The sequence below is a fragment of the Ustilago hordei genome (assembly GCF_900519145.1).
Source record: "Ustilago hordei strain Uho2 genome assembly, contig: UHO2_contig_07, whole genome shotgun sequence".
Lineage (NCBI taxonomy): Eukaryota > Fungi > Basidiomycota > Ustilaginomycetes > Ustilaginales > Ustilaginaceae > Ustilago > Ustilago hordei.
In genome coordinates, this window is record NW_024545289.1 from 608,123 (window position 1) to 633,156 (window position 25,034).

At 50.7% G+C, this 25,034-nt stretch overlaps 4 protein-coding genes across 4 annotated transcripts; 3 read left to right on the forward strand and 1 right to left on the reverse strand.

Annotated features, from left to right (window-relative positions):
• Positions 1-944: 944 nt before the first annotated feature.
• Positions 945-4,553, forward strand: UHO2_03976 (uncharacterized protein; the record flags this gene model as incomplete). The annotated part of the gene is made up of 1 exon (XM_041559933.1): positions 945-4,553. The coding sequence occupies one exon, from the start codon at positions 945-947 to the stop codon at positions 4,551-4,553; it is 3,609 nt and encodes a 1,202-aa protein (XP_041415867.1).
• Positions 4,554-5,092: 539 nt separating this feature from the next.
• UHO2_03977 (uncharacterized protein) lies at positions 5,093-5,818 on the forward strand (the record flags this gene model as incomplete). The annotated part of the gene is made up of 1 exon (XM_041559934.1): positions 5,093-5,818. One exon carries the CDS (start codon positions 5,093-5,095, stop codon positions 5,816-5,818), a length of 726 nt encoding a protein of 241 aa, XP_041415868.1.
• Positions 5,819-5,864: 46 nt separating this feature from the next.
• UHO2_03978 (uncharacterized protein) lies at positions 5,865-7,046 on the reverse strand (the record flags this gene model as incomplete). The annotated part of the gene is made up of 1 exon (XM_041559935.1): positions 5,865-7,046. One exon carries the CDS (start codon positions 7,044-7,046, stop codon positions 5,865-5,867), a length of 1,182 nt encoding a protein of 393 aa, XP_041415869.1.
• A 5,459-nt stretch (positions 7,047-12,505) lies between these two features.
• Positions 12,506-18,823, forward strand: UHO2_03979 (uncharacterized protein; the record flags this gene model as incomplete). The annotated part of the gene is made up of 1 exon (XM_041559936.1): positions 12,506-18,823. One exon carries the CDS (start codon positions 12,506-12,508, stop codon positions 18,821-18,823), a length of 6,318 nt encoding a protein of 2,105 aa, XP_041415870.1.
• Positions 18,824-25,034: the final 6,211 nt, after the last annotated feature.

A 25,034-nucleotide genomic window follows, 5' to 3' on the forward strand; every position in this document is an offset into this window, starting at 1 on the left:
TTGATATGACTTCCAGTGTCAGTGGGAGTGATGTCGAGCAGCGCGCTCCGTGGAGAAGCGGACTGTTAGATCCGCTAGTGAACAATGAGAAAAAATAAAAATCAATCCAAGTGGCGAACCCTTAATCTGAATCGGCACTGGAATGCTAAAGATAACGATCCAGCAGGAAGTCTAAGTAACGAAGGATCGGGCAAGATCGTTCTAGGACGTAATCGGGGAAAGCAGATCTGATCGTGGAACAAGCGGAGCCGATCTGACCAGAGATCGGATACAACACAGTCCCGCTCGTTGTCAAGCTAGATCATGAAGTAGCATACTCCCACGTTAGGTATGAAATGTATATATATCAAGCTGAGAACACTAGCTTCTCACCATGTTCACCAGTCAATTGAGTATATTTGTTTCTATCTAAAACTAGCAGTGACATCGTACTTAGACTCTACCCGATCGCCAGTTATCGGGACCAACCTTCCACATGGAATGGCCGGAAGTTTCAAGATTTTCACTGCAGCTCGAGCTCCGGCTGAGCACGGAATCGGGAGGCTTACGTGGCTACAGTAAGCAACAGCGCTCGACCCAGGAACTGCAAAGCATTCACTCCGATTTCTGTACATCTTCCCTTTGTTTCACCACACGGACTACACGTTCACCGCATAGACTCTCGTCCCTACAAGAACGGAGCCCACATCAGACTCTTTCGTACAGAAACGGAGCTCGATAGGCTCGCCCAGCACGACTCTCCTCATTCCCTTTCATTGTCCTGCGCACACCTCGTGGCTCCGTGACAGCTTTTTCATTTCACGCTGTCCAACCTTCGACTGCTGGCAACCCTCTTTCTCCTCTTACTCTTTCTGAGACCCGCCCATCGCTCCAACTCTTCTCTGCTTTCCTCCACAACAGCCAGCGGGGGGAATCAGTCCGGAGACGACACGCACTCCACTTGTATGCTGCCCCTTCGCCGTGCAGTAGTCCGCTCAGCTCTGCGGAACTCGTCTGCTGCTCAGCGCTCTCTCCTCATTGCTTCTTCTTCTCCCGCACGACCAGTCTCCGCTGCCACCTGCAAGCTTCTTCGTATTCCAGCAACATCCAACAGCGCCCGTCACATCTCCTCCGCTACTCTCCCTAGCATCAACAACAAGATGGTCGTGGCCACTTCTTCCACCACTGGCGTCCCTGGCTCGTCTCGCCAGCTTGCAGCTCCGGCATCGACTGCAGTGACGACGGGCACCGGCTCGTTTGAAGGCTTGCCAGCTGGCTATGAGATCCGCGATACTCTTAACGGCTCCCAAGCCGCAGCACCGTTCGCCGTCTTCACAAAGGACCTTGAGATCTCTGCTCAGGATGACATGCGCTACCGTCTCGTACGCCTTGCCAACGGTCTCGAGGCGCTTGTAATTCAGGACCCCAAGACAGACAAGTCCAGTGCTGCCATGGACATCCGTGTCGGTCACCTCAGCGACCCTGAGGAGCTTCAGGGCCTTGCTCATTTCTGCGAGCATCTCCTCTTCATGGGTACCAAGAAGTATCCCCGAGAGAACGAATACTCTGAATATCTCTCCAATCACTCCGGAGGCTCCAATGCATACACCGGCATGGACAATACCAACTACTTTTTTGATGTCTCTCCAGACCACTTCGAGGGTGCATTGGATCGATTCGCCCAATTCTTCCTGGAACCTCTCTTCGACTCATCATGCTCGGAGCGAGAGATCAAGGCTGTCGACAGCGAGCACAAGAAGAATCTCCAGAGTGACATGTGGCGCAGTTTCCAGCTCGACAAGACCTTGTCCGACCCTTTGCACCCCTATTCGCACTTTGGTACCGGCAACTACCAGACATTGTGGGAGGAGCCCAAGAGCAAGGGTATGGATGTTCGCGACGAGCTGCTCAAGTTTCACGACCAGTACTATTCGGCCAATGTCATGAAGCTTGTTGTTCTTGGCAGAGAAGACCTCGACCAGCTCACGAGCTGGGTTATCGAGAAGTTCTCGGGCGTCCGCAACACCGGTCGTGAGCCTCCTCTCTTCGACCGCAGCCCATTGACACAGGAGCAGCTGCAGAAGCAGATCTTTGCCAAGTCGGTCAAGGATGTTCGCAAACTCAAGATTGCGTTCCCCATTCCTGACCAAGGACCTCATTTCCGATCCAAGCCCGGCTCTTTCCTTTCCCATTTCATCGGACATGAGGGTGAAGGCTCGATCTTGTCGCATCTGAAGAAGAAGGGATGGTGTGACCGTCTATCTGCTGGTGCGACAGGCGATGCTAACGGTTTTGAGTTCTTCAAAATCTCGATCGACTTGACTCAGGAAGGTTTGAAGAACCACGAGAAGGTGCTCGAATCGGTTTTCAAGTACATTCACCTTCTCCGCAACAGCAACCTCGAGCAGTGGACTCACGATGAGGTGGCTCGACTCAGCGAGCTCATGTTCCGCTTCAAGGAGAAGATCGACCCTGCCGACTACGCTTCCAGCACCGCTACACAGATGCAGATGCCATACCCTCGCGAGTGGATCTTGTCTGGAGGATGGCTCATGCGTGATTTTGACCGCGATCTGATCAAGCACACCCTTGACCACCTCACTCAAGAGAATTGCCGTGTTGTTGTCATGGCCAAGACCCTCCCCGATGGCAGCACCTCGTGGGAGAGCAAGGAGAAGTGGTACGGTACCGAGTACTCGATCAAGCCACTTCCTTCTCAGCTCTTGACACAGAAGCCAAGCGAGTTTGAAAACCTGCGCTTGCCTCAACCCAACTCGTTCATTCCTGCCAATTTTGACTTTAAGGCTCCCTTGGCAGAGGAACAGGGTAAGAAGCCGACACCGCGACCTCAGCTTGTGCTCGACAACGACAGCATGCGTGTCTGGCACAAACTTGATGACCGTTTCGGCCTGCCCAAGGCTAACGTGTTCTTCGTTCTTCGCAATCCTCTGATCAATGCAACACCGGCCACGTCGATCAAGACTCGTATGCTGATCGAGCTCATCTCGGACTCGCTTGTCGAGTACTCTTATGACGCTTCGTTGGCTGGCTTGAGCTACATGCTTGACTCGCAGGACCAGTCATTGGCTCTCTCGCTCAGCGGTTACAACGACAAGATCCCTGTCCTTGCTCGCAGCATCTTGGAGAAGCTCGCCAACTTCCAGATCGACCCCCGTCGCTTCGAGCTCGTCCAAGACCGCGTCAAGCGATCGTACCAGAACTTCGCCATCGAGGAGCCCTACCGTCACGCCACCTACTACACCACCTACTTGCTCCAAGACAAGATGTGGACACCACAGGAGAAATTGCGTGAGCTCGAGCAGTTGACGGTTGCCGAAGTACAGCAGTTCCTGCCTGAGTTGTTGCAGCGTATGCACTTGGAGGTATTGGCTCACGGTAACTTGGCCAAGGAGGAGGCCGTAGAGTTGTCCAACATGGTTTGGAACACGATCAAGTCTCGTCCTGTCAACAAGACCGAGTTGCTATCCAGTCGATCTTTGTTGTTGCCCGAAAAGTGCAACAAGGTGTGGAACTTGCCAGTGACCAACGCTGCTAACATCAACCACGCTATCGAGTACTACGTTCAGGTTGGAGAGCCGACTGATATTTCGGTTCGCGCTCCGTTGTCGTTGTTTGCTCAGATTGCCAACGAGCCAGTGTTCAATCAGCTCCGTACGAAGGAGCAGTTGGGATACCTAGTGTTCAGCGGTATCCGACGCAGTATTGGCAGCTTGGGATGGCGTATCATTGTTCAGAGTGAACGCGATGCTCCTTACCTTGAAGGCAGGGTGGATGCTTTCTTGGATCAATTCAAGACGACCCTCGAGAAGATGACTGATGCCGAGTTTGAAGGTCACAAGCGATCCATTATCCACAAGAAGCTCGAGAATGTCAAGAATCTGGTTGAGGAATCCCAGAGGTTCTGGTCTCCTGTCTTTAGCGGCAACTACGACTTTACCGCCCGATACGCTGATGTAGAAGCTATTGCCAAGACAACGAAGGAAGAGGTGGTGGACTTGTTCATGAGATACATCCATCCCAGCTCGACATCGAGGAGCAAGCTTTCAGTTCACTTGAACTCCACTGCTGCTCCTTCGCTCAGGTTCTCCTCCAAGGCCGTCGATGCTCTTGAGCAGGCTGTCAACGCTCAAGGCCTGCCAGTTCCCAAAGAAGCCTTCGATGCTCTGAGGGCACAGCAACCAGCCATCGAGACCGTGAAGGACATGGCTAGTGGCGCAATGGCTCAATCGCCCACGCCTCTGCCCGCTGAAGCTGCCAAGCAGATGTTGGGTCTTGTTGACTCGCTTGCTGCTCAATTCCCCTACACTGACGGTGCAGCGGTGGAGAAGAAGCTGGAGCAGGTGAAGAAGGTAGAGAGTGCGATCCCGGCGGAGGAGGTCAAGGATGCTACATCATTCAAAGCTAGACTCAACCCAAGTAAGGCAGCTGTCCCTGTGAGGTCGTTTGCTGAATTGGCAAAGGATCCGAGCGAGGAGGCTGAGGAGGTTGCGAAGATTGCCGAGGCAATGCTGAAGGGTGGGAAGTCGGTGGAGGAGCCTAAGGCTAACCTCTAAAACTGGTTGCAGATGGATCTTAGACTTGATAGTGGATGAACCTGTAGAATCGTAGATCTGATAATGTACGCTCCACTCTCCTTATCTTGGTGTGACCGTGATGTGATATACTGTGAGTGCGAGGTGTGGATGGGTGTGTTCAGTGAGCGAACGGAGCCGAGCAGCATGAGGTCCGTCTTGCCGAGGAGGAAGCTTTATCCTTGGACCCTGAGCAGTAGACATGGCGCACAGACCGAACACCGCTTCTCAACTCCCGACCTCCGTCTCAAAGCGGAGGGATAACGAGATGTGCTCAACTCGACCACGTCTACACCTTGGTCCATTTGCACATTCTCTATTGTAACGGTACAACAAGGTCCTGGCATCGGCAACGGCCACTGCTCCGGCTGAGATCTCTCAAGCGTCCTAGACCTCGAAGAAGTCAACAGCGTCGACCGTTTCTTCCGACATTTGTTCTCGCGAGAGAGCGACAATGGTTCACACATAGACATCATAGCGATTCGTCTGATAGTTGTCGAGCACTCGTTTTTCAGACAAGGATGAATTTCAACACCAACGGAAGAGTCATCCAGCTAGACAGCTACACCGGCATCTTCCTGCCACCCCACGACTGGTATTCCGACTCCGTCAATCGATATTCCCTCCTCATCCCTTCGTCGAGCTGGAACCCTCAAACTGAAGAAGATGTAAAATACACACACAGCCTAATCTTCCTAACACACCCAATCACCTCTTCTCTGCTTCTCGGCCTCAAGAAACGAGGATTTGGTAAAGGCACATACAACGGTATCGGTGGCAAACTCAATCCTTCCGAGACAGCCCGAGAATCAATCATCCGCGAAGCAGCTGAAGAAATCAACGTCAACCTTCTCTCCGAACAGATAAGCCCGGTCGGAAGGGCGAAAATTGATGTCGAACAAGGAGAGAAAGTCTCTATGGCTGTGTTCGTGGCACGATTGACAGAAGAGCAGAAGGGACAGGTGAAGGAGAGTGAAGAAATTGAACCACACTGGTTTGGGCTGGACGAAGGAGGGGAAACAGAGGGTCTGCCTTGGGAGTTGCTGAGGCCTGAACATCATATTTACCTGTCCCTTTTACTATATGGGATTCAGAGGGGATACCAAAAGAGGAAAGAAGGGTGGGAGAACAGGTTTGATTTGGAAGTGAAGTTCCATCCAGAGCCAAAGAAAGAGGACCAGCGACCGGAGAATGAAAGAACAGTGAAAGAATGGCGACTCTACGTCTATGACTCAGGCTTTTCTTGACAACCAATCAGGCTATGTTACAAATGCACTTGAACGTGGTTCAGCATCACAGCAAACCCCTAGCCTCGTCCCAATCCCCCTGCGCATCCTGTACATACTTTTCCAGTGGCAGGTCCTCCCTCTCCAACCCAAAAGGCTGTCCTAATGCGGCCGCGAAACTATCTACACCGTACAACATACCGGTAACTACCCCTGTAATACCCAAACACAACCACCATCTTTCATACAATTTCTGCACAACCACCACCGCCAGCAAGCTCGTCTGAATCGCAAGCAGCCTCGAGAAGTGCTGTGAGACTGAGAGGGGGATCGGAGTGTCCCGTACGCGTTCGAGTTCGGTCATGTGTGAGGTGAGTGAGTTGACCAGGCCGATGCTGTGGGCGTATACGGGACTAGTGAGGAGGGAAGTTGAGTGGAAGGCGTCGAGTGATTGCTGTAGGTGGAGTAGGGATGACAACGCGAGATTTGGAGATGAATTGCCGGAGGTGGCATGCGAGGGCAAAGGGGAATGGATGGTGCGAGGGCTGTTGAGATTGGCGATTTGCTTTTGTTTTTCTGTTTCTGCTGAACGGAGTGGTGAAGATGATGCAGAGGAGAGTTGCTGTTGACGATGAGCTGCTGCAACGAGTGCTGGAGGGAGTGACTCGATCAGATCGTCTCGCAGAAGTGATGGACTTTCGGTCGGGAAAAGCTCCATGGAACGACCTCGCATCTCATACATCAAGCTGATGCTGAAGAACGGGATCGTGGCTAAAGTTGCTTGTGCTTCTTTTTGTTTTGATTGATGGTGTGCAAAGCCTTGCATGGTTTCTGTACCCCGAGAAAGAGGCTGTGAGAGTAGAGTTGGTGCTAAGAGCCGCAGCAGTGATCTTGAAGTTGCCTGTACATCTGACCACTTTCTTCGCGCTGTACTCCAGCGGTCGATTGCGCTGTTGGACCTGAAAGCCAGGAGCAGCCCAGTCACTGTCGAGAGCGAAGCCATGACACGGTATGAAGCCCAATCAACATCTTTCCACACTTTGTCCCAATCCAGCGTCTGTGTTTCAGCTTCAGTTGTGTTATGGTAGGATGCGTCGAGAGAAAATCGTGCACGTGTTGGCCATGTAGACACGGTCAGAGTGTTGCGTTTGAGGATGAGGAGAAAGACACACCAGATGACAGCGAAGAGCGTTGGTCGGAGTGTATCTCTTGCTTGCGCACCAAGGTGCGACAGTAGTGGCCGAAGCATCTTTGCCTCCAAAGACTCGATGCCTAGAGGCTATGATGGTGGTATAGCAGGATGAAGTCTGAGCAGGAGCCGGGTCGTGAAAGGTGTTGGCTCGAACGTTGTTGCTCAGCAGGTTGGACCCTGAATGAGACGGCCAAAAAAAAAAAAAAAAAAGAAAAAAAAAAAAAAAAAAAACGCCGACACCTCCACTTTTTGAACTGTGATTTTGTGGAAAAGAAAAAGAGAAAAAATAAATAAATATAAAAAACAGTGCCTCTGGGTCACGAACGGTTGCATTTGATTATTGAGAATGACGTTCTAATATGATGATGTTGATTGACGTAAGCAGGTACGAAAGGGATCGGGCGAAGGACGATCTGATCGGAGATCGAGGATCGGGTACAACCTCTCGTTGTCAGACCTCGTCATTAAGTAGGATCTACCCATGTTTGGCAAGTGCCACTCACTTGTATATACAGCGCATGCATAAACTGTCCCATAATTTTAAATGTCACCATACATCACTCTAATGCTCAATAGCTATAAGTTGTATTGCCACACTGTCTGATATCATCTGAAAGCCCTGCTTCTTCTCTCCAAGACTGTGTAATTGATATTGACATTGACTAAAAAAAATTGTGCTATGAAGAAGAGCTGATTTTTTATTTTATTGTGGGACAGTTTATGGAGTGCTCCTCAACAACACCTTAGTACTTCATATTCCCTCCTTTGGCCTTCAGAACTGCCTTGATGCAGTCTGGAATGCTCTCTATTAGTGTCTTACATCTCTCTGGAGTGATCACTGTCCATTCAGCTTCACATCTCTTGAGCAGTTCATCCCTGGACTTTGCAATTGTACTATACTGTGAAAGTTGCATTTTGAGATGGTGCCAGAGGTGTTCAATTGGGTTTAAGTCTGGTGACTGCACCAGCCATTGCATAACCTTAATGCTATTACTTTCCAACCACATTATTGTCTTCTTCAACATGTGTTTTGGGTCATTGTCTTGCTGAAATGTGACATCAGTGTATGCATGCTGAAGCTGCAAATCTGAGATTGTTTTCAAAAGCTTGTCATTCAAGATATCAATGTATTGGTCTGAATTCATTGAACCCAGCACCAAGTGCATACCTCCCACCCCTTCCCATGTCATACAGCCCCAGATCATGATGGAGCCACTGCCAAACTTGACCATTGGCCTGACAAGCTTGCTGTTGAAGCTGGCATTCTTAATCCAACAGAACTGCTTACCATCTGGTCCAAAGAAGTTGATCTTTGTCTCATTGGACCATACCACATTCTTCCAATCCTCAACAGTCATGTCCTTGTGCTCATTAGCAAATTTGAAATGGGTTTTGCAATGTCTCTTGAGTAGCTTCAGTTTTTTCACTAACCTTCATGCTTTGTAATGACAGTAATGAAGTGCTTTTCTTACTGTGGTTGGGCATGCTTTGATTTGAAACATCTCCTGTAGTGCTTGACATGCTTTCCTGACTGTGGAGGTTGAATTGAGCTCAAAATAGTGATCCAGGAAGCAAACATGACAAGGCTGGAGTTTTCTCAGCCAGCCCCCCTTTGACTTTGGAACATCAGCAGAGGTGCTTTTGCTGATGTGATTCACTGTAGACTTGCTCATACCAAGTTGTTCTGCAACTGAATGGATAGATTCCCCAATTTGGATGTGAAAGAGTGCCAATCGGTGCCTCTCTGGGGTGGTTTTTGGCATGATGGTATAGATATGATGGTGTCAGACTGGAAGTGCTGCTGGATCGCTCACAGTCATCTGATTGAGCTGAAACTTTCCATGTCACTACTTTCGATGTGTATGAAGGTGCCCACCAAGTTACATTGCAAGTTTCATTGTAGTCAAAAGCCCACAAGGTCAGGAATGGAGTGGTGTTGCCATTTGGGAGCATGCTCCATAAACTGTCCCACAATAAAAAAAATTTCGGCTCTTCTTCATAGCACAATTTTTTTTAGTCAATGTCAATATCAATTCCACAGTCTTGGAGAGAAGAAGAAGCACTTTCAGATGATATCAGACAGTGTGGCAATACAACTTATGGCTATTGAGCATTAGAGTGATGTATGGTGACATGTAAAATTATGGGACAGTTTATGCACATGCTGTATATCAAGTGGGGAGCTCGAGGCTCCTGCCACATTCTTTCTCTTATTCAATTGAGTATACATGTTTCTGTCCTAAAACAGCAGTGACATTGTGCTCCGACTCTCACCGATCACCAGTCTTGGGGACCCATGCGATCCACTTTTTCTCATTGATGACTCCTCGTGTCTCATATCCGGCGGGAAGGGCGCTCGCGGCTGTCAACACGCAATCAGGCATGAAGTCGTTTGACTTGTTCCCTCCACTCGGTCTCGTACTCGTGGGCGAGATGGTCATGCGATCCGTGTTTTGAAATTCATGCAACCATTTGCTGCTGGCAACAAAGGCAACACACAAATGTCATCGGCAAGACAAAAGGCAGTGCTTTGTTGACCTTGTCGACCATGTGGTTTGCGGCGACTTTTCTTTTGTTACAATGTTGGAGTTTTTTTTAACCGTGCTGAACAGGATGATTGATTCGCTGACGTCTAGTGCAGACTGCGGATAAAGAGGAGGTGTCTTCTTTGGCTGTTATTGCCGTTATTGTCCAAAGCGACCGCACTGTTCGCAGGTCGGAAAAGTGATCTACAGAAGGACAAAGCAAGCAACATAACCCAATTCACACAACACTGAAGTATAAGCATTTTCACTCCCAAATGCTCCGGACTCGGAGAACGGAACCATTCCGGTGACAAGCGCCTCCTTGACATTGTGTCAGAGGTCGCATGCCCAAAACCTGATATCTGTAATAGAACTGCATCTATTATGAATTCCATCAAGATATGTGACAATGCTTGTGGTATTACAATTCTTGGCGAGATAGGTAGTAGAGACATCTCTATCACTTTTCTTGCTCGAAGATGCAGTAATGGTTTTGCTATTGCAGGTTTCGACTAACCACTGTGGACACTCTGTCCAGAGGTAGCTCAGCATGATCAATAACTTGAATGTATTGCATGACACCAAAGGTCTGGTGTAAGTGAGATGATTGGTAGTGCCAACACAAGTGTCCAGTGTGTTGACTGAATGCTTGAGGTGATCCCCAGACTGCAGTGGACAACTGCCTTCAGTTCTATCTTTATCTGGACTGCTGGTTTGCTATGAACCACCTTTAGATGTCAGTGAGCAGTGATACAACACATGTGCTACAATGGAAGCAATCTACTTGATTGCAACTACACTGACTGAAACTAATATATACTTATGCTGAAGTGATAACTAGTTATGTATGGTGTAGAGTGGATGGGGATCCACTCGCTTGCTATGATGAGGAGCATGGTTATATACCATCCCAGCAATGTCACCCACAACACTGCTCCTGTCCTGTGAGGCCCCTTCAGCTCCATGTCTCCTCCTCCTCTTTCTCACTGCTTTTCCATCCACACTAGATTTCTGCTCATGTTGTATCCCTCAACCTTTGTGGACAGATGGCCACTTGCTGCTTCATCTCTGTCAGGGGCCATCCCACTTCATCTGAGTGGTGACTTGCCCCCCCCCCCCCCCCCCCCCTCTCATTACTTGCTGTTGTTGGTACCCACCTGCTGGGACTGACTTCCATGTCATGTAGGGCCCCTACCTCATCTGGTGGTGACCCCAGGTGTCCTCCCCTTCTAGCCTTTTATCATATGAACATCCTTGCCATTGATCTCCACAGGACCTGTCATATGATCCAGTTTATTGCAGATTCCAGTGTGATTCATGATACCCTGAGTGCTCATAACAATCTAGATGAGATCTGCCTTAGAGCCACTTCTCCTACAAATTTTGGTGGACTCTATTACAAGTCCTACAATCTGCCTGATTCCTTGATTCCCATGCTCCTTTCATATGTCTTGATGGATCTTCCTGATTCCTGCACATCCCATCCCATGACACATTGCTCCTGCTCCTCCTGCTCCACCTTGGTCATGTGGACATCTCCTTGACCTGTGTGCACCCGTGACCTTGTGTGGACACCTCCTATGTCCCGCTCCATGTGAACACTACTAGTGTCTTACTTTTGCCCCATGTGGACACCTCTATTGTCCTGTTCCCACTCCATGTGGATCCTTTGACATATGTGTGTAGTGGCAGCCCCACCACATGCTCCTATGCTTGGACCCCTTGTTTGCATATGGTCTCCTTCCGTATGTTTCCGCTCACCACCGACAATGGCAATAAGCCTCCTCCAGCTATCCTGTTGCTTGTATGCAATTGCTCGACTCACAATGCATCAATGGGTCCTTCTCGCTGGACATTTGGCAAAATCTGCTGGATGGGCTTGTTCTGACCGATTTCGCATTTCGTGCACACAACGTGCCCAATGCCTGTCTAGGGTCTTCTGCGCAGGCCCTGTGAGACAGAGCTCCTGGACCGTTGCCATGTCATCCTTCGTGCGTCTCACGTGTCTGAGTCAGCTCGTGAATAAGCGGCGTGTGCTATCACGAGGTTCGGCAATTGGCTAAACTTTGGAGATTTTCCGATGTATCTTGAACTAAAACGACTCTTTGCTTTTTGTTTCATTTTTCCACAATTTGGCGAAGCTGAAGATCGGAGTGAGAAAAGCGCAAAAAAAATAAAAAATAAAAAAAATAAAAAAAAATAAAAAAATAAAAATAAAAGGAGGAGGACCGTAGACGAGAGTATAATGCAATGCAATGCAAGCACATGAAGTGAAGTTAATGTCAAGGTGGAGGTAATAGTACGGGAATGAAGGGAGAAGGTATAAGCTACTGTGAAGCTAAATGCTCTTGCTACCCCTTCGGCTTTGGCTAACTTAGCGTAGTCTCTCACCTTGACCCCAGATTTCTTGTGGTGTGAGCTTTACACTTTTCAAAAACACGCCGCTCGAGCTTGCTCTCGAACAGTTCGGTTCAGGGGTCTTCTTTCGGCACTCTGTCAACTCGGCTTGACCGAAGCTGACATAATCCCCCTTGTCGGCTCCTTGGCTTCATCAAGAACGGTTTGTTTCCCTCCAACTCCGGTTGGTCCAGAGCATTGGCCTCTTCTCACATGACCAACTATCCGTACTCGATCCCTCAAATCTTCGAGCCTTCAAAGACGTGGACGGAAGCCGATCAGGCAGGCTATTTCGATTCCATCACAACTCGATCGCAACCTCAAGTGCTTTGTCTAAGGTCCAACGGCAACTCTAAGCGCCCCGAGGCTGGTAGCTCTGCCCTCCACCTCTGAGCACTTACTTGATTAAGGGGACGACAGCCAGCCTACTTGCTGCATACATTCCTCTGAACTCAGCAGTCATCCACAAACGTCCAGGCAGTCATCCACAAACGTCCAGGCAGTCATCCACAAACATCCAGGCAGTCTTTCCCTATCAACCTGCAGAGCCGGCACGACGGCAGGTATCGCTGACCGAACCTGAACTCGACAACAATGGCGTCGTCCAAGGCTGAGTTTGTCCCAGGTGGAGAGGCACCTGCTCCTACTCTTCTTTCCGGCTCAGGTGGTCTCAGAGTCTCATCAGCTGCCGCTGCAGCTCGACCAGAAGCGCAAACACGCAAGCCGAACAGGTCAAGAACCTCAGCTTTCCTCAGCAACACGATTCTCCGACCACGAGGCAAGTCGGTCTCGAACACGCTCGTCAATGACTGGGGTCGACCTGTCGGTGGCAGTGAAGGGCTTGGATCGATCTACAACTCTGCTATGGACTCGCGAGAGAGGAGCCAGGTGCTGCGAAGCCTTACCACCTTGGAAAAGGACAGCGAAAACGATGTTACCGGAGCTGCGGCAGAAGCGTTCTCTGGCAATGCCACACCAAGCACAGCAACGAGGAATCGATTCTTTGCCAGCTTCCGTACCGACAGCTCCAGCAGCGCACAAAGTGGCCAGACAATAGAGGCTCCTCCGAGCTACCAGACCGACCAACGTCCTGAACCTCGACGAGGCAGTGAAGGTAGTGTCGTCTCTCACATCAGTCTGCCAAGCCACGAATCCGCTTCATCTCGCTCTAGCATTAGCCAGCATTGGACAAGTCGTCGGGCCTCTTTCTACTTTGGCTCAGCAGCTTCGTCGTCCGTTCCTTCATCAGCCACTTCCAGCGGGAGCATCTCACTTGCTGCTAGTCCAGCTCCTGGCTCTGTTCTTGCCAAGCAGCAACAGCAGCAGCAGCAACAACAACAGCAACAGCCACAATCACAACGACGAAGCTCGGGTCAATTTAGCGCAGCAGCTCGTCAGGCTTTTCGGCCTTGCCGATCGTTCTTGGCGTTACCCAACGGTATTTCGGAAGATGATGATTGGGATGCGATTCACAGGTATTTTAGCAACGGCTCTTCCGATGGTGCTGATAACAATACTCTTTCCATCACAACGGAATTGCCGACCAAAGCAAAGGCGTCGCCAAAGCGTGAATCTCAAACGCATCAATTGCCACATGCAGACGTGGCGAGCAACGCAATCAAGGCTATAGCAAGCACCACTGCTGTTGTTGACAATGACAAAGAGGATTGCATCTCTTCTTCGCGTTCAAAGGCTCGTTCGCACGATGCAGGTGGAGGCGAAAATCTGACAGCAAACGCCAAAGCAACAGCAACAGCAACAGCAACAGCAACAGGCGCAGGCGCAGGAAAGCAACTTCCTGCCGAGGCGGGTCATGATGCTGTTTCTAGATCTGCTGCTTCTTCGCTAGCGTCGAAATTCGAAGCTGGAAATGGTCGTCCGATCGGCAACGCAAATTTGACAAATCGCCGCGAGAAGGCAGAGAAAGACGACACTTGTTCTTTGCCTTTGATTTTGAACAATTTGTCACGCGTGCAAGAAATCCCTGGAGATGTAACTCCGGCATCTGGTCCGTCAGCTTCCAAGCAGCAGCAGCAATTGGAGCAACACGCTGCCGAAACTCATCAGAAGCAGCAGCATGATGCTCTTTCTTGTTTCTCCGACTCTGCTGCTCCCAGTGCTCTTTCGGCTGCTTCTTCTGCCGCTGCTTCTTCTGCTGCTTCTGCTGCTGACTCGTTTGCCCCCTCGGACGTTTTGTCTGACAGCTTGTCCCAAGCTAAAACCCTTTCTCTTTCTCTTTCTCTTGGCCCTGGCTTTGGCTCTCCTGTCCTTCGCCGTTCCCATTCACAAGCAGCAGCAGCAGTAGAACCAGCTGCACAAGCTGAGCCTGAGTCGTTCAAGTTGCATTTGCAACAGCAGAATGCGCAGTCCACTCTGACTGCCGCTCAAGCGCCATCTTCCTCCTCCACTGCTATCGCTGCTATTGCTGCTATCGCTGCTATCGCTACTGTCACTGCCCACGCTGCTTCTCCGTCCACACATCGTTTGAGCTCTTCGGCTTTCACTGCCGTCCCTCCTCCTCCTCCTCCTCCTCCTCCTCTTCCTCCTCCTCCTCCTTCTCCTCATTGTTCTTCCCCCCCACCTGTTGCCTCCTCCTGTACATCTTCATCTTCGGTCCTTGGTGCCGATATTGCTCCGATCTCGCTTGTTCCGATTCCATCTTTGTCTACTTCCTCTTCCACCACCAACGTCACCACCACTGCTGCTACCATACCTTCCCAGAGCACCTTGAAGCTTGCGTATATTCCCAACCTTTCCTCATCACAACTAGCAACGACTCAGCTTGACCACATTGCCTTGCCAACAACTGCTCCATTCAGCTCTCAGCATGACTTGTCTTTGCACTCCAACCCCCATCTGAATAGCACTGACCAGTCGAGTCGAACTCAGCTCAGACGAACCCAGCCTCAAGCGGTCTCCTCGTCCACGGCTGTCGAGCCTTCTTCTTCGCTTACAGACTCTGACAACCATCGTTGCTCGCTTCCTCCGACGCCTCCCACCTCGTTGGGTCCGTGCATCTCACCGCGCACATCTGTTAGTGGTGCCCGCGATTCTCGCACCGGTCTTCCTTCTCCCGCCTCTTCCGCTCACGGCAGCGCAACAGGTCTAGCTAGCCGTCGCGGCAGTGGCAACGAGCCAACAGGCATTCTCGTCAACGGTTATCTTTTCAGTGCAACCGGTCCATCGCCGAGAACATCTGTGGCATTCACTGACGACGTAGGACCTAGACCGACAGTTCAGTCAGCCACCTCTCCACCCTCAAGCACCGGCCGAGTCTCCTTTGATCTTCGACACATCTCCCTCTTCGGCGGCTCATCAGCAGCGACCAAGATGTCTTCCAACGCGGTTTCAAGCGCATCTTTTGCCGGCATCGGCAACGGACAGCCACCTAATACTTCCGATGCTAATGGTAGGCACCAAACCTCTTCGCAATCAGGCTCTGCCTCCAAGTTCTTCTCCCGCATTAGCCTGCCTGGTAGCAGTCGTCGTGGCAGTGCCGCTGATGGGTCGCCCTTGTCATCACCGCAAGCAAAGCCTCGCTCCCGTTTTTCCAGCTTTGGCCGTCTTGCTAGTCGAGGCAGCGATGCTCCAACATCATCACCCAACCGCAACCGTGGCTTGCCCAACTCGATGCAGCCTTGGGCTTCTGCCTCCACAGATGTGCTTGGCATGCGTCCCGCCGCCAATCAAGGACGCAACAGTCTCGCCCTCGCTCGTGAAGAGGCGACTCGACCGCGCAAGAGTTTGCATCTACCACGCACCAACCTCTTCGACTTGGACTTCGAGGACAACTCGAACACAACAGCAACCACCAGCACGGCTACACATCGCATCGAACCGCAAGCGCTGCCACCAATAGAAACGACGGCGACCACGGCAATTCTCAACAAGCCAGAGAAGCCTGCCTCACCTTCACTCAATTTGGGTCGCCGTCCGAGCTTCAACTTCTTGCGTCGTGCCAGTGCTACCAGCACCAATCCGAACGTCGACAATGTCAATGGCGAGCGAAGAGGATCTAGAGGCTCCACCCACTCGTTTGCACGCACCTTCATGAACAGGACGCTGTCTCGCAACAGCAAGACATCCGATACTCCACCAGCCACGGCACGAGGCATCCCATCGCCCAATGGCGATTCAGCCTCACCAATCTTCCGCCACGGCATCTTTGACACGCGGTCTTCAGTCACACCTGGCACTGTCGCATATCCAGGCATGTCGTCGACCGTCAATTGGAACGCTCCCGGCAACGCTCGCAGATCGAATCAGGCAGAGCTTGCCCCCGGCGAGGTCGATCCTACTGTCGCCATTCCACTTTATCCTGAATCGGTCGCAAGTGGGGCTGTACCAACGCAGCCAAAAGCCGTCGCTGACTTGGCTACTGGAGTCCTTGCCAAGCCTCGTCCTTCTCACGGCATCGACCAAGAGCAGGATGCTGGAGAAGCCAGTGATACTATCCCTGAACCTTTGTCTCCGACCGCAGCTTCCACGACGACAACAACAGCACCAGCAACAACTTCTTCGCCAGGGCAAAGCACCGATTCGCTCCCCTCGCGTCAGAGACCGGCACGCTCGTGCAATGCCCTTTCGCATTTGCCACGACTCAACTCGATGCGCACCGTTGCAGGCACTACCAGCAGCTCCCAGGGAAACTCGAATGGACACCGTGTTGCACGCACTGGTTCCGAAAGCACCACCGACAGCACCACCGCGGGAGAGACAAGTGAAGGGGAGCAAGAAGCTAGCGAAGACGAGGACGAGGACGATCTTACAGGTCAGACTTCTGATTATCACGATATGGGCACCGAGACCGATGACGAGACGGACGATGACCCTTCGCCTGCTGTCAGTCGCCGCGTATTGGCAGCCCACATGGCTGCTACAGGTAGCTCAGGCGGCCTCAATCGCAACCGACCCACGGAGTCGCTCATCCTGCCTCCCGCTCCTTCCTTCATTCCCAACCCTAGTAGCTCACTCGCGGAGCAAGATGCGGACGCTACGCCTTCGACATCGAGCGCACCAGGCACGAGCAATGGGCTCTTCAATCAGAACGTAGGCCGAGACTCCTGGACAAACTTCAATGCGGCCGGTTTCACGCCCTTCGAGACGCCTACACCCAGTTACGGTGGCAGTCGCATGTTCGCTGCACCAACGCCCCGTGCTCGTCAGGAGCAATCCGAGTCGTCCTACTTTGCCGCTCGTCCAGTTACCAGCAACAGCAACCGTGCCACGACAGCAGGTACAATGAGCGGCGATGCTCCTCCGCCTTCGCCTTCCATCATCAGCCGCTCTCGTGCCCCCTCTTCAGCCAGCATGCGAACAATGCGAACGCCCGGTTCAGGTAGCATGACTTCAGGTCCCGTTCCCACCCGAACCATGCCCACGCCTGGTGGCGCTCTGCCACCTTTGGTCTTGCATCGACAGATCCAAGCTGCTTCGGGATCGACGAGGTCCGGAATCGATCGCAGCAAGTCACCCGGGCTTGCCGCCGGTAGCAGTCGACCAAGCACTTCTGGCATTTTGACTCCACACCAGACACCAGCAGGCGATCGAACGAGGAGCCGAGAGCCTAGCATTGATCGACCTGCATCTGAGAGGCCCTCGTCTCCGGCTGCAGCCTCCATCAAGGCGAGCACTAGACAGATCGTCGGACTAGACGGCATGGCAGTGTCCACTGCGGCGCCACCCAGCCTCTATCAGCAAAAATCCAAGTCGCTTGTTGACTTGCTGGGTCCAGCATCGCGCCGCCTCGAGATCGACACCGCAGCTGCTTCTCGTCCGATCATCGTTGAGCCTTCGCCAATCGAAGCGCAGCGCACGCCGACCACGCCACGCCTGCCATCAGAAACTCCAGCTTACAGTAAGAAAGATGGGTTGGCACCGATCAACACGAGCGGAACGTCTGCGGCTTCGATTGCCTCGCCCAGCCTCGGCCGTCGACGATCGATGTTCGAGATGCGAGCTGAACCTCCACCGTACTCGATCATTCACAACCGACCCGACGGTCCTCAGGTCATCTTGCCGCGAGAGGAGGAAGGCAAGGAGAAGCTGCCCATGTATTACTGTGGCGTTCACATCGAAGGATACCTGCCACGCAAGATGGAATTCTCGGCACCTGGTGTTCAGGCTAAAGACCGTAGCTGGAAGCGACAGTACTTTGTTCTGCACGGCACGAGTCTGCGCGTTTACAAGAACGATCTTAGTGTGGACCGACATGCTGCCAGTGGGTCATGGGGTGAGATGATGGGTGTTCATGTGCATCTTGAGCCTATGAACGAGGATGGATCTAATGGATCGGGTTCCGGTATTGGACTTGGCGCTGCTGCGCGTGAAGCCATCTCGCACACTCCCTTGGGTAACCATCGCAACGAAGCATTCAAGAACAAGGAAGCCGGCACACAGTTTGATTCCAAGAACGGTCTGATCCGCAACTACACTCTTCAAGGTGCCGAGAGCGGTCTCGCAGCCGACTACCTCAAGCGTCGCCACGTCGTGCGTGTTCGTGCTGAAGGAGAGCAGTTCTTGCTCCAAACACGCAGCGATCGTCACGTTGTCGACTGGATCGAAGCATTGCAGGCTGCAACCAACGTTGCCATGGACCTGGAAAAACGACCCATGCCCAAGTTCATCACACTTCCACGTAGACGTCGTCGTCGTCGTCGCAACGCAGACGGCACCGTTATCAGTCCGGAAGAGCAAGAGAGGCGAGATCTGGCCGAAGCGCAACGACAATCGATCGCAGAAGCTGGGGGACGACTCAATGTTGGAGAGGAAGCAACGCCACGAGAAAGCATTTCACAGTCGGGTCGAGCAAGTATGAGCATCGAGAACGAGCTCAATCCTAGTGCGGCATTCGAGCGAATGCTGAGGGAAGATCAGGAAAAGGGTGGAAGACAGTCTGCGGAAGTGTTATGACTTTACGAGATAGAAATGTACACTAGATACACTCAACATGGATTTGACCATGCTTGCTACAAAGTTAAAGCAACAACCATGGTCTAGCTGGAAAGAATGTCGGATGTATAAGTAGAATTGACAGCAGATGGAAGCAGGGCGTCTGAGATACATAAGCTTACAGTGATGATGAGTATTGACGAGAAAAGAGAGTTGAAAATCCAGGGTCAAGAAAATCCAGTAGGGGGTTTCAGTTTTTTTTTTTTTTGCCCTCGAAAACTAGAGTATTAATTGAAGAATACCAAGGCTATATGCTGTCCGGAGCTACTAACAAGCTCGTATCCACAGGCATATGTTCTTGAGAAAGGTCTTGTATTTCTTGTTCATCAGTTACATCCTCAATGAGCATATATATACCTTATTGCTATCTTTGATCATGTCCAAATGAGATGAGCTATCTCCTATAGGGCCCCTGAGTTGCCACCCTCTGCAGTATAGCACATGATCCATTGGTATGGCAACCCTCATGTGCCTCATTGTCTTCAACACCTGTGCATGTTCTCAGCCCCTTGGTGTCTGTCATGGGAATGGATGCGCAGAGGCCAGAAGATCTGTCAAATTCATATGAAGGGAGCACAGGGATCAAGGGATTGGGCAGATCATGGGATTTGAGACAGACTTCACTGAGATTGGTAGTAGTGCCAGTCCTATGACAGATCTCACTGAGATTGGCAAAAGGAAGGATAGTACTACAATGACAAGATTGGCATGAGAGAGGATGGTACTATGGATCACACTGAGATCGGTGATAGAAGAAAGGGTATGGCAGATTCTGCCAGGATCAGTAGTAGGAAAGATCCTATCACAGATTCCGTGGAGATCAGTGGTAAGGATGATAGTGTGGTGAAGCTTCACATGCAAGTAGTGGGACCAAGCACCACCAAGAGGGGACCTAGCTCAGGAGCATGCAGCTGGTTACCACTTGGGGGCACACAAGATAGGAATAAAGGGGGACTGTCACCAGTCCAAGGGAGGAGAGCAGTGTAAGAGAAACCAGCAAGGAAGACATAAAGAGGAGGAGCAGTGTTGATGGAGTTGGCACAGCTCAAGAAAGACAGACGGATGGCACAATGAGGAGGAGGAGCCTCATTGGAGACTCCTGTGAGGTACTCGATGCAGAAGGTACTCTCTGGAGAGAGAGCAGGAGCAGTGACGCAGGCAACACTGCAAAGAGGTATAAAAGCCACACCTTCTTGTCACTAATGGTCAAGTGGATTCTCATCCACTCTACTCACCATACAACTAGTCAATACTTTAGAAACATAAGTACTCATTAGTTTTCAGTCAGCATAAGTTGCAATCAATAGATTGCTCCTCATCGAAGCACATGTGTTGTATCACCATTTCCTGATGTCCGAAGGCGGTTCTAGCAAACCATTAGTCCAGATATCGATAGAACCAAAGGCAGTTGTCCACTGCAGTCTGGGGATCACTTCAAGCATTAGTCGACACACTGGACACTCATGTCAGTGTCATCAATCCATACTCACACCAGACCATTGGTGTCAACCTCAAGTTCACTTAGAGTCATATCGTAGTTTGATCATGCCGAGCTACCTCTGGATGGAGTGTCCACAGTGGTCAGTCGAAATCTGTCATAAAATCAATACAACTACAGATCCCAACGAGAAAAGTGGCAGAGACGGTTCTGTCACATATTTCACTAGGAATCATAATACCATTAGCGCTGTCACATAACTCGACAGAATCGGTGATAGTACTGATACTACTACTGATCTCAGGTTTCAGGTGCGCGACCCCTGACAGTGTCTTGGCTAATGCTCACATATCCAGGTTGGAATGCTGACACAACTTCAACTCCCCCCTTTGACAGCATCTCCAGCCCCAGCAACCAAGCAAGGTGAGCTGTGTTGACACCCTTCAGGGGCTTTGTCAGAATGTTGGCTATGTTGCTTGCCATTCCAACAAAATCAATTGTGACATCACCCTCCTGGAAGTGATCCCAGACAAAACAGTATCAGGTGTCTATGTGCTTTAACTTCCAATGCTTGGCTGGGTCCTTACTCACCTGGATGCACCCTTGGCTGTTGGTGCAGAGTAACAGCCCTGCATCCAAGATCTCCAAGTCTTGTAGCAAATATGAAAAGAACAATGCCTCTCACACTGCTTCAGAGGCTGTGACAAATTCTGCTTCTACTGCCAAAAGCACTATGCATTTCTGCACATGTGATCTCCAGCTGACTGGACACCCATAAACATATGTGATCACCCCAGATGTGCTCCTTGTCACAGGGTCAGCAGGCCAGCACAAGAGAGTGCGCCAAATTGATCAATGGCAGTCATGGGAATGTCATGCAATGGAGCAATGTATGAAGGGTGCGCAACAGATCAATATATGGAGGGCACACCAGATTGATTGGTGTCATGGGCCTGAATGCTCAAGAAGCAGGAGGGTCACTGGTTCATATGGAAGGAGCACAGGTATTGGAGATCTAGTCAATACCAGTAGAGAGCATGGTCATAGTGCAGTCTCCATGGAGACCATGGACTCCTACAGACTCACATGCAAAGGAGGACTGGGCCCATATGTGAGGAGGGCCAGGCACAGCCATGAAGAGGACCAAGCTCAAGGAGCAGGCACAGCCACGAAGAGGACCAAGCTCAAGGAGCATGCAGATGGTTACCACTCAGGGGCTTGAGAGACAAGAGTCAAAGGAACCATCACTGGTCAAAGGAGAAGGAGCAGTGTATAGGAAACTGGCAAGCAGGTCCTGAGGAGGAGGAGCAGTGTTGAAGGAGTCAACACCACTCAGGAGGCACAGGGGTGCCAAGCAAGCAGGATGTCAGGGGTCTTGCACCTGAAACCCAGGTCAGTCTGTCGAGATACTCGGTGACTATCAAATTGTGCGACAGCTATTGTCTCGGTATCTGTCTCGACAAGCTAGTCATTCAGCAACTATCAAGTTGCGCAGTGACAGCGGGTGGTGTTCGTTGTATATACTATCATAGATTTCGGCTGACCTCTGTGGACACTCCATTCAGGGGTAGCTCAGCATGATCAATATCAATGCATAGGTTATGATGACACCAAGATCTGGTGTGAGTGTTGATGATGATGAGGTTGATGGTGTTAGTGATAAGGTTGGTGAATGTCGATGATAATGAGGTTGATGGTGTTGGTGATAAGGTTGGTGGCGTCAACACGAGTGTCCAGTGTGTTGACTGATGCTTGAAGTGATCCCCGGACCACAGTGGACTACTGCCTTTGGTTCTATCTATATCCGGACTGCTAACCTGCTATGGGGAGCTGTGTCGACTCCTTCGACACTGCTCCTCCTCCTTGTTATCCTGCTGCTTGTTTGGTACCCTTGTGCCTCCTGAGTGGTGTTGACTCCTTCGACACTGCTCCTCCTCCTCAGGACCTGCTTGCCAGTTTCCTATACACTGCTCCTTCTCCTTTGACCAGTGATGGTTCCTTTGACTCTTGTCTCTCGAGCCCCTGAGTGGTAACCATCTGCATGCTCCTTGAGCTTGGTCCTCTTCATTGCTGTGCCTGCTCCTTGAGCTTGGTCCTCCTCGTGGCTGTGCCTGGCCCTCCTCACATATGGGCCCAGTCCTCCTTTGCATGTGAGTCCATAGGAGTCCATGGTCTCCATGGAGACTGCACTACGACCATGCTCTCTCCTGGTATCGACTAGATCTTCAATACCTGTGCTCCTTCCATATGAACCAGTGACCCTCCTGCTTCTTGAGCATCCAGGCCCATGACACCTCCCACCTACATGCACTCCTTCTGTCTGATGTGTGATGCCCCCTTTCGGCACAGCTCCCTTTCAACTTAATCATGTGAATTCCCTTTGAACCTTGTGACCATACCCCCTGGTCATGTGGTCATGTCGGCACAGTTCCATCTCGACTTGTTTGGATCGGCCAACTAGTTGAAGCGTGCTGATCCGACTGACTCCGATGTCAGCACAGCTCCGAATACTTGTTTGGATCAGCCGACTAGTTGAGGCATGCTGATCCAACTGACTCTGATGTCGGCACAGCTCCACATACTTGTTTGGATCGGCCGACTAGTTGAGGCATGCTGATCTGGCTGACTCCGATGTCAGCACAGCTCCGAGTACTTGTTCGGATCAGCCAACTAGTTGAAGCATGCTGATCCAGCTGACTCTGACCGATCCCATGAGATCGATCTGGATTCCCGGGGTTTGATGGATCTTGTAAATCATGTGCACTGCCAACCCGATTAATCTCATTGATCCCTGATGGTTTTTGGCTCTGATCAATCTGGCACACCCTTCATATGTTGATCTTCTGTGCACCCTTCATATACTGCTCCGTTACGCGACATTACCATAGCTGCCGCTGATCATTTGGTGCACTCTCTTGCGCAGGCCAGCCGTCCCTGTGACAGGCGGCCCATAGCAGGTCAACGGTCCGGATATAGATAGAACTGAAGGCAGTAGTCCACTGCGGTCTGGGGATCACCTCAAGCATCAGTCAACACACTGGACACTTGTGTTGATGCCACCAACCTTATCACCAATGCCATCAACCTCATTAACATCAACACTCACCAACCTTATCACCAACACCATCAACCTCATCATCATCAACACTCACATCAGACCTTGGTGTCATCATAACCTATGTATTGATATTGATTGTGCTGAGCTACCCCTGAACAGAGTGTCCACAGAGGTCAGCCAAAACCTATGATAGTATATACAATGAATGCCACCCACTGTCATCATGCAACTTGATAGTTGCTGAGCAACTAGCTCATCAATACCAATACTGAGACAATAGCTGTTGCACAGTTTGATAGTCACCGAGTAACTCGACAGACCGACCTGGGTTTCAGGCGCGAGACCCCTGACACAAAGCACCTGCAGTCCAGTACCTCTTGTCATCTGCAGGCAGTAGTCTTATTGCAGTCCAGATGATGTCAAGAGCATCAAGCATTACAAACACTTGTGCTGCAATAGGAGAGTTGTGTCTGATACCACTCTCATACCCAAGTGTTACAGGTGTGCTGCATAGCCTCTGAATGGAGTGTTCAAGGCAGTCAGCCAAAACCTACCAGAACTCAACTGTCTGGTTACTTTCAACTGAAACATACCAAATAGATCATACCCAATTGATCTCACCAAAATCAACTGGAAACACCCAATCTGGTTTCTGGCATGCAACTGCTTACATCCTCCTTGACCAAGAAGGAATGAGAGGAGCATTGCTCGACGAAGAGGATACTCTCTGGGGAGGGAGAGCCAGAGCAGAGTTGCAGGCAACACTGCAACAAGGTATAAAACCATACCTTCTCATCATAGTAGCTGAGTGGATCCCCATCCACTCTACACCATATCTTACTAGTTATAGCTTTCACATAAGTATACATTAGTATTCTGTCAACAGTTGCAATTGCAGAGCATTGCTTCTAACATAGCACATGTTTGTATCACCACTCATTGACATCATCCAAAGGCAGTTCATTTTGTGGTCCAGATATTGATCAACACCAAAGGCAGTTCATACTGTGGTCCAGCTCTCTTGATCATTAGAACCAAAGGCAGTTGTCCACTGCAGTCCAAGGATCACTCAGTCACTTAGTCAGCACACTGGACACTTGTGTCAGTGGCAACAACATCAGCAGCACCAGACCTTGGTGTCATCACAGCACATCTATAGTTATTGATCATGCCAAGCTACCTCTGGATGGAGTGTCCACAGCAGTTAGTCGAAACCTGCAATAACATTCAAGCTATCACATAATCAAGTGAGAAAAGTCATAGAAGGCTTCTATGACAGATCTCAGCAAGAATAATAATAACAGCCTTTTACCACAGATCTTGATAGGATCAGTAGTAGTTGTAATTCTACTACAGATTTCAGGTTTCAGGCATGCGACCTCTGACACTATGTACAAGGCGATGACTAGTGTATGTCTCCCCAGCACTCTGTGTATGCGTGTACGACACAGGGGTATGCTACCCTGTGGACGAAGCTGAAACAAAACGGGCATCACCTCCTCCTCGGGTATCGGATAGCCTGTATGCCGATGCCTGTCGTGACAATCGGCCTAGGCCAACATGCTACGGATCCGAGTGAGCGAAGGCGGCGAAGGTGTGAGATCGAACTAGAGGTCACATACTAACCCTATGTTCCACCACTAAGGTTCCACCACTAAGCATCATAACGGCTTGTT